Here is a 10,438-nt window from a genome sequence, read left to right on the forward strand (position 1 = left end):
CAAGGATGAGAGCTGGGTGCAGGCCACATATCCTTCGCCCAGAACGGCAGATGTTCCCGCAATCACTGCTTAGTGCGGCTCGAGTTGTGGCACGTAGCTCCATCTCGTTGAAATACCGTGGCATTAACAGTCGTCGAACAGTCGACACGAATTAAGATTAAAGATTAAGCTCCGAAGCAAAGTTCAGTAATAAGTGTTTAATAATCGTCAACAAAGCCGTAGGGTGGAAATCAAAACTCATTGAGTTTCCTCAACAAGCCGTCGGCAACCAGGCTTCATGACAAAGATAATAATATTACACACTGAGGACAACCGCAAATACATAACTTCCTTATCTCTGCCTGCATCGCTGACGTGCAAAGAAAGCGGTTATTAGAAATTACGTTAATCCAATCCGAGATACATGGAGGCACTTTATGACCTCCACAATAGACTGGAAGGACACATTGTCAAAAGCACCCTCAATATCTAGGAAAATACCCAATAGACCGGCAACTTTTTTGAACATTTTTTTCGGAACACTGATAATTGATTCTATGGTGAAATATATGGAAAATAGTAAATAAAAAATCAAAATTCAATAAAACCTCCCTCCGTTGTAACATAATTGGTCTTGAAATGCTTAGTGCTCGGCACAATGTCTCAAAGGCTATGTTTATATCCGATTGCTTTTGGACAATATTGACTGTTCTAGTCGTCTCAGTCAACTGAACATAAACATCAGACGCAGAACTCTTAGAACTAAACTCTGCAAGAACGAATTATGGGTTCAACAAACCAATGTCAAGTATGTCCAGATTATTCAACCGATGTTACACATCCTTTGATTTTAACTTGCCCTGTGTTTCCCTTAAACTTCTTAACAGTGATATTTTTAAAACTTGACCCATAATCTCATAAGTGTACCGTTACCTTATTATAACTTTTATGTAGTCAGACCGTTAATTTTAAGTTTGTTTTTTGTGTAGCTTTAAGGAATATTATATATCATTTGGATTATGTTACATCTGTTGGTACGAAAAGACGAGGAGGTTTTGCGCCCACTTCAGAAAGAACTAATGTGTAGTTAGCTCAAATGGGTTTTCCCTGCCCCAATAAATAAATAAATACATAAATAAATAAATAAATTAAAGTTACTCTGCATACTTTAAAAGTTTAGGTAGTGTAGCTTTTTTAATAACGAACAACTTTGCTGAAAGTTGCATAATGATTGGAAGTTACCGGACAAAGCTATTTAACTTCGAAGATCAAAAGAATTTTTGAAAATGTCCTATTCTATGCATGTGCGAGCATATAACATTATATTTGAATATATTTTTACCACAAAATCGGGTCAATGTGCAGTCTTCTGCAATGTTGATCCTTTCATCTTCAGCTTTACATCTGAGGATTTTAGGACACAAGATGATGCGAACATTTTTTACTGAATTTATTGTTTCCATTGCAAATATTTCATATATTTTACATTGAAACTTGACAATACTTGTGAGTAAACCAGAAGCATCCGAACAAGTTTGTATTTTGAATGGGGCTTCTGGAGCCAATTACCATTCGATTGATTGGTGCTCCTAAAAAGTCAATTTTTGTGCCGGTCTAGAGTTAGATCCCTTAAGCGAGAATAGCATTTTAATATTGTAAACAAAATTGTGAAACAGAGTGATCGTGAATTATCCACGATGATACAGAGGAGCTGCGATTTTATCAGCTCCTCTGCCTTGATGTTGTCTACCCCCAATTTTGTTAGCTTTTTGATCCGAAATTGTCAGCCTCAGCCATATTAAAATCCGTGTGATGGGCTGTCGCAGACGAATCATGTCAAATTTGAGTTAATCCTTTCTTGGGCATATTTTTCTCATCTTAGAGAAGCAAAATATGCAAAAATAAAAATATTACTATTTTTTTAACTTTTGCGCTGTAAGACTCTCTTAAGGGAAATTTATACTAAATAATCAGAAAGGGTTATGAGGCTATGTCTAGGGACTAAGGAAGGATATTTTAACAGCTTCGGTTTATTAACAAGAAAAAATATAAATATTTTCCCGATCCAATTAACATTGCATCTAAATCCTGGCAATATATATACAGTGCCGGCGGGAAGCGTTAGTAGTATGGGTAGTACTACCCACTCGAAAATAACCGAGAAGGGTAATTACCCACTCGAAATTTTGAACAATTTCAAAAAATTTAGATGTGCAACGCATGTATCTCGCACTACACACATTTGAAAACATCGATGTACCATAATTCCACTTGCATAAACGAACGTGATTTAATGTGAATGTAATGTAAGCGTGTGCATTGCGAAAAGGGAAAAAATCCTCATAATGGACCCCTCACCCTATGCTTTCTACCCACTCGGGCGTAAAGTGTTTCGCCGCTCCTGTATATATAAAATATGTACACAATATAACATTGATGAATGTAGCTTGCAGCTGATCGTAATATAAACAAACAATTAGATATGACCATCCATTCATGTGACACTGCTTCAATTTCATATCTTATCAATATGATTCGATTACAACGGGGGTCTCCCTTTCTAATATAGGAGATCAACATCAATTACAGTTATATAGTCCTGTTCGAACAACAAAGCAGCAAACACACCTCCCTCTGGAATGTCGGCACTGCTGTTAGTGTTATTTATAATAAAGCTTTGCGTGATTGTGCGAGCAGTCGATCATAACCAAACCGAGTCTCGTAATGTTGAATTCAGCATCGAGGAGTTTCTATTGTTGAACCGACAATTCTTAGATTTTCTCGTCGAATACGACGGATCACTTGTGCTTCATTCGGAGGATCAACGATGTGTGACCACAATGCAACAACTTTCTTCGGCGTATTTTAATCGGGAGCGTCATGGATTGGAATGTGAGTGATCAAAAGTTAGTGAACTTGTCGATAGTGTTCAAGAATTATTATTTCATCAATTAGGGTTCGATTCTTGGGGCAAGATTCCCTCTGGCATGTATCACGGCAATGGCCACGCCTTCGGGAACTACGACCAGTGTCGTATGTACAGTTGGCAGGAAGTTCGTGGACAGCATTGTACTTTCTTGGCTTCAGCCTCAAACAATTTGCCAACATTGTGGTCGTCTTTGTGTGTGCCACATTTTTGTGCTCCAGAGTTCGCACGGCAACTGTACGGAGAGTATCTTGGGACCCGAGGAGTTACAGTTATAAGCACGATGAATCAGGATTTGCTTTGCATCAAAGATAGGGAGGTCGTGTACGACGGCGGGGTAGTAACGGCTATGTGAGTTGGTGAAGTATTGTAAAGATTGATTTATGATGAACATAACTTATATACATTCAATTTCAGTGTAATTTTCTCAATAATCGTCGCATTAGTAGCATCTAGTACAACGTATGAATTGGTACAAATCCAACTTAAAAGAGATGTAGTTAACCTGTACAGTTCATTCTCTCTGTACACTAATCTGCGAAGTATTTTGCACATAGTCCCTCAACCCAAAAATGCCGAGAATAAAACAAATACGATCGAATGTGTCCACGGTATCCGGGCCATTTCGATGATTTGGATTATAGTTGTGCACTGCCATGAAAGTATCACAGTAGTTCCGGTTAAGAATGATCCAGTGAGGATGAGTTATCTTAGCAGTTTTGGATCTGTAGTGATGTTCGGAATGGGCTATTTGGCTGTTGATACGTTTCTGGCACTGAGTGGAATGCTAGTTGCTTGGAATTTGCTAAAGGAATTGGACAAAAAAGGGACGATTAACCCACTGATGCTATACCTTCATCGGTACATACGAATCACGGCTCCTTTTGCGGCGCTGATATTATTTGTGGTTTCATTCGCTAAATACATGGGTGAAGGTATACTATGGAAGACTATATTGGATGGGAATGCTGAAACGTGCTCTCAGTACTGGTGGTCAGCTCTTTTGCATATTCAGAACTATGTCAATCCGAGAAACCGGGTAAATCACTAATCCTATTTAAACATTCATGTTTAGTAATCTGGTTTTATTATCAACACAGTGCCTCGGTTGGACTTGGTATCTCTCGGTCGATATGCAGTTGTATATAATTGCTCCAGCCCTTATCTATCCTCTGTGGCGGTATGGAAAACGTGTTTTGATTGGAATCGCCCTTCTAGCGTTTCTGTCAATGGGATGCGTATTTACGACATTCCTCGTGAATGACTTCAGGATTAATCAACATGCTCCGGACAAGAATGTACTTACTTATTACCCTACTCATGCCCGGATGGCTGTTTGGTTGTTCGGGACAATTTTCGGCTACATTCTTTATAAGACGAAATCTACTGGCGTTCACCTAACAAAACGACATTATGCGATTGGATGGTCAACTTGTTTCGCGCTTCTTGGGTTGATTGTGTACGCTTTATATGAGTTCGTACGAAGCGATTTCAACGAGTTCACGAAAGTAGCGGATGCGTTGTATGAGGCACTTCACCGGTCTGTGTTTAGCATTTGCATCATGTGGATCATATTTGCTTGTGTGAACGGAAATGGTGGCTTTATTAACGAAGTGTTAAGTTCTCCTCTTTGGCAACCCTTATCCAAACTCTCCTTCACGATGTACTTGCTGCACTTGCAACTGCTACTGATGGCATCAATAGCCCCAGTGAAGACGGATGGCTATTTCAGTGTAATGGACATCTTCTATCGCATTTGGGGTGCAGTGGGACTGACTACGAGTATCTCAGTGCTTTGGAGTAGTATATTTGAAATTCCGTTTGTAACATTAGATAAACTTCTACTCAGAAGTTGAAGCCAATGAGTTCGAATAACGAGTTTTGTGAGGGGCTATGGCTCGTATCGATTGCTGGAGAATCTAAAATTCAATACGAAATGTACAATGTATCTTATATGAAGAAGCAGAACCACATATTTCTCAAATAGTTCGTAAAACCTCTGATCAGTTTGAATACCGATATACAGTGATTTTTGTGCAAAAAAAACTTCCATGTCTAGTCCGAAAAAACAATTCATCCGAACTCCTCGAAACAGGAACACATCCTGTTTTGACAACAGATCGAGCTAAAACATTTGAGCCCATTTGAGTTTATTTACTTTCACATATAAAGCATTCCATTTGATGCAGGCAGCTTAGCTATTTTTCTACAGTATGGAAGTTAACAAAAATTATCCGTCGCTATTACCAGAGATCTTGTTTGCATCAGCTTACTGGTACCGTGTTATATCGTATGACTTCCCCTGACAACGGTTCGCCTCAAGGTGAGACGGATGTTGGAATAAAATCGACTGCCCGGCTCAAATTTTATTTATTTTACTCAACCGTGCCCCTCGTGATCCTTTTGCGCTTGAATTTATTGGAGATTTCTCGAGTTCTGACGCCACGATATTCAGCCGTAACAGAAATATCAACGATTAGCCCTGATGAGCTTCGGGTGTTGGTAAATACTTTGAATCAGCCAAATGATGTTGTTGGCTACGGGCCTTTTACGAAGGAGCACAGAGTATATGAACCAGGAAACAAGGTTAAAATAGATGGTGTCGTTTCCGATTCGAGTTTGAATTGCTCGATACTGCTGACACACGGCGTTGTCTGTTTTAAAGATCAAATGCTTCTGTCAGCGAAGATACTGCAAACGATTGAATCCGGCATCAGTCGCAGCTGATAGGAAGAAAACATATGTCAACTTAGACTCATATCGGGTGACTTTCGTCGGGTTTGCTCTAACTATCTCCACTTTGAAAATGTGGTCGGCGTAGAAAAACGGTCCGTTGCGGGAAATGCGGGGGGAATCATGTGAATGATTCCGGTGGAAGCGATCTCGAAAAATGTGTCTACTGTGGGGGAAGTCCAGATCATTGCCCAACATGTATCGTGCACAGCGTGAGGAGAAACTGGATCGTTCCCTTCAAGGACGCTCTAAGCGACCTTTTGCAGAAATACTAGAGAGAGACATGTCACCGACCACACCGAAAATATAATTTGTATTTCTGAACAAACCCCTAGTCCTGCACGATGTCCGCAATAAAAGATGTTCTGATTTAAGCTGATGAGAATTAATGATCCTATGAACATGCTATATTTCGCCTTGGTGGATAAAAATGTAGGTAAAAATTATTTTTTCTCCACTAAAGAGACGGGTTTGCTCAGAATTGTTTTCGTTTTTTGGAGCTATCGTCAATCCGGCGCTAACTTAGTCATGTTACTAAGTTAGTGTCGGATTCTGATGAGAGGAACTCGAAACGTCTCTCCAATAACTAATTTAGTTAATGACAGTACTCAGTGGTTTGTTTACATGGGAGTTAGGTGAGTTCGAGTGCAACAGATGAACATCCGTTCCACTTGAATTCACGAAACTGACGAAGGAAACAAACCACCGAGGTTTGTCGAACATGAATTTTATTCATCATTTCATACGTCAGTACTTGTAGAACTCAATTAACGAGGGGACAGCAAAGGCATACTATCATAGAGTTGACCGGTTCACGGTTGCTGGCCCATAATTTTACAACGGCTTGTATGGCACCTAGAAATGTTGAGGTTATCTTTGGTAATTACCAAAGATAAGCTCAAGTACCATTAGCAATGTTCTTCAATACCTCTCTACAGTCGGGAACTTTCCCGAAAAATCGCATATCTACACAGTCTTCAAAAAGGTGAAGAAATCCGACATTTCGAATTATTGCGAAATAGCGAATCGACAAATTTAACCATCAAATAACTGTGGGAAGACTGAATAGGCTCGGATTCAGTGGTTCTTTTCTGAATTAACTTCAGTCATAGTTGACAAATCGCAAAACGACAGTAAAAATTATAAACCACACCATATCTTATTTCGCATTCAGGTCTGGAAATTCTCAGGGCAGTCATCTAGGACCTTTCATATATCTGCTCTACCTTAACGATCTGAACTTTTCAGTAGACTGTTTGAAACCATCGTTCGCCGATGACTTCAAACTATGCTACCTAGTCGAAAATACTGAAGAAGCAGGATTCCTACAGAAACAGATTTGTTTTCAAACTGGTGTAATGTAAATAGGATGGTATCAAAAGCTTCAAAGTGTTCTGTCATATCTCTCACCCGCAAACGCTCATTGGTTACATATGACTACAATAATTCGCAAACTGTTCTCAACCGGGAACTTTTGTGAAAGTCTTAGAAGTTATTCTAGATCCTGAACTTAGCTGTAAGGATCATATGCAATATTTTATTTCTGTATCGATTTTATTGGCTATTTTCGGCGAATTCACGACTAAGAGAAACGAAAGCAATGAAATTGAAAAACGGATAGGTATTCTAGAGTGAATCAGTTATAAACCTAGAACGGAAAACTAGGACTAGGCAGGCTTATATAAACATGATCGAAAGGAAATCTGAAAAATGCTTTGCCTTCTGCTGGTAGGAGTTGGGCGTTCCACCCAAGTCTACCGCATGGTCGTTGATAGAACATAACTCATCATGTTTTACCGCCGACGCCGGCAAATATTTTATTCCTAAGACCGCAAAGTAATTAGGTTTCTGTTTTTACGTTACTAAACACTTTATTGCTCAAAGGCGCTTTACTCTCAAATTTGCTTCTGTTGTTTGGGCACCTCATTACCAAATCGACATCTAACGCATCGAAACTATTCAGCGCAAATCTGTTCGCTTTGTAATTTACTTGGGAGATTTTTACCAGAGCCGCTGTCATTTTACCTCGAACTTCTGTCTGTTCATCGAAATGTTTCAAAGGCAATTTTGATTGTTGATTTTCTCCAATCAAGAATTGAGTGCTCATATCTCCTGCAACTTATGGATTTCGAAATCCATTGCCGTAGTCTTAGATCTCATCCATTTTGCCAATCCCTCGTTCCAGAAACAATAACAGCTGCAATAAAAAAACACCTTCTGGAGAGCGAGATTGAAATAAGCTTTTCCCTGCTTCTAAAATAAACAAAAATCAAAAATATAATCACACGACCAAGAACTCGCACTTTACATCAAAGATGAATATTTTGATCCCACTTTGTAATCTTCTTGTTCTAATGTTCGTATCGTTTTATGCAGTAAAGTACAGTACAAGAGTAACTCAGTTCGTTGGATTTTAACAATGAAAACGGAACACTTTGTGGTTGAACATTTATTTTAAATTTTGTAAAAGTAGCATGAAACTAAACTGCCCATGATCACATATTTATCCCATTCTTTATGGGATTTCCTATCAATGGGACTGATTTGCTATCGAAAGTACAATCAACGACACGACTAGACACTGCCATTCCAAAACTGTATCGCAAATCTGACTACCCCTCAGTGACTCAGGTAACTGGTAATGTCAAATTTGATATTTAGTTGAAAAATGCATGCAACTAGCAGCACTGATAAATCTGTTATTTTTTCTAATAATTGTTATGTGGATACGGTAGCTACCGTTGCAACCCCTGGTTACGTAGTGGAAAATATAGAAACAAAACACGGATTATGTTTTGTACAAAATGGTGCAAATAACCTTCTGCATTCAAAATAGTGATTTCTTATTTAGAAATTTTGCAAAACGTGCTGGCGAAAGACTTGCTTAGAATTGTTAAGCGAATAGGTAATATTGTTTTATAATTTTGTTATAATTATAGGCCTTGCATGGTTTCGTTAGTTTTTTAGATTCTCTGGAATCGAACAATGTGTTGGGAATTAATATTTCACTGAATCGCTTTACCAAATGCAATTTTGGGAAGAATTTTGTGGTCGTTTGTGCTGCCACACAAGGGCAAGCGGCAAATATGTTTCGCCACAGGATCGCGTAAAAACATGCCATCCTGTACCACCGATACGCTATTGAGCATTGCAAGATGACGTCATATGAGTAAAAATGCTCGAAAAAATGACAGTTTAGTGAGCTTGTTTACATGGTGTTAGAATTAGAACCGAGTTTCTTGTACTGGATGAAACCAAAAACCAAAAAGTCCATGTAAACAAGCTCTCTGAGCTGTCAGAAAAGTGAGGTTATACATTTTCATGCAATGCCCAATTGTAATTAAATCTGTGCGAATACTTCAGAACACGCAATGCGGGATTCGTATGTTTAGTGGAACCGCTACCAACGGTAGCACCCCCAAAACGTGAATTCTTTACCAATGAAGATCAAGACAACAAACGTGGAAACAATCGTCTGCAACAGCAGGCAAATGTTAATGTGAGAGAGTAGATCTATTTTATGGATTGAACATATAGCACCAACCTAACAAGATTAATTTGTAGGTGCGCTAGGCGAATCAAAAAACAACAACTGCCTTCAGTTCAAAATGCAGCATAACAGCGCAGCATAGCAATTTCGGTTGTTGGGAGCGGTCAAACAGACAGTGGAATTAACTGGCAGGTTTGTCAACAGAAAGCACAAAAACTGCTTTGATGGCTCAGTGACAGCAACACGAGACGATCAATACATCGAGACTCGCTGAATTGCGTTACCCAGTGCAATTTTAGAAAAAATTGTGTTGCTGTGGTTCCTGCCACTACATAAGTTCAACCGGCAAATATTTTTCGCCATAGGACATAGCAAAAAGAATTCTGCATGATAAAAAGATTATGTATTTCATTTAGTTTCTTGAAAAACAGTTATAAAACGCTAAGATTTTAATTGGCTTTCGCTCAGGAATCACTCAAAACTTCTGAACAAGACTTACGCTGTAAACAAACAATAAATAAAATTTTAATAAATGATGCTCTCATCCAACATACCTTGAATTTTAATCAATCTCTTCAAAATCATTGAAGTACTGAAATTGTACGAACTCCAAGGCAAAATTTCCGCAGCTGAAATATTTCGCATTGCTCGGATGGTAATACTTGCTATGATAGTCCATCAATATTATGGTTGCAGTTGAAAACTGGAAAATCCAACCAGCGACAATCATATTTTCTCTGATTCTAAACAATGGAATCACGTCGGAAGTGGTGCGCTGTTTACGTACAATGATGCGCTATCCAGCGCACTACTGCCGACATCATGGATTAGTACTAAACAGGAGAAAAACCGATTGTCGCTGGATGGATTTTCCAGTTTTCAACTGCAACCAGAATTTAAAAACTCATCCGACAAACATCTTTCGTTAGTCCGATTCGTTCGATGTTGGATCGAAACAACGAACGTCAGAAGAAATAAACAAGAAATGATCAGAAACATCTCACGGATTGCCTAATATCGAAGACCACAAATTATGCAGTCTTCGCTAATATCCAAAGTAGAGCCCTCAGCCCAAACGTAATTGTACTTTATTAATCGTTCGGTAATTTGCTGCATGTATCAAGGAGGTATGGTCAGGATGGTTATCTTGTCGAAATACTTCTGTACGATTACGGCCTAATTTTCGGTGAAAGATTCTTTCATCTCCTTGTGCAAAACTCCCATGAGCGTCGCAAAGTCCAGATAAAGTTCTGTCGAAACACAACTAGATAAACTGATTCTTGCTCACGGTAATCAACTCCATTCATAGA

The 10,438-nt window shown here is 38.9% G+C and overlaps 1 protein-coding gene across 1 annotated transcript; it reads left to right on the plus strand.

Annotated features, from left to right (window-relative positions):
* Nucleotides 1-2,472: 2,472 nt before the first annotated feature.
* LOC131678332 (nose resistant to fluoxetine protein 6-like) lies at nucleotides 2,473-4,934 on the plus strand. Its single transcript, XM_058958400.1, has 4 exons — nucleotides 2,473-2,871; nucleotides 2,935-3,256; nucleotides 3,323-3,944; nucleotides 4,006-4,934. Exons 1-4 carry the CDS (start codon nucleotides 2,619-2,621, stop codon nucleotides 4,759-4,761), a joined length of 1,953 nt encoding a protein of 650 aa, XP_058814383.1. The 5' UTR covers nucleotides 2,473-2,618; the 3' UTR covers nucleotides 4,762-4,934.
* The last annotated feature ends 5,504 nt before the right edge of the window (nucleotides 4,935-10,438 follow it).

The sequence above is a fragment of the Topomyia yanbarensis genome, chromosome 1 (assembly GCF_030247195.1).
Source record: "Topomyia yanbarensis strain Yona2022 chromosome 1, ASM3024719v1, whole genome shotgun sequence".
Classification (NCBI taxonomy): Eukaryota; Metazoa; Arthropoda; class Insecta; order Diptera; family Culicidae; genus Topomyia; species Topomyia yanbarensis.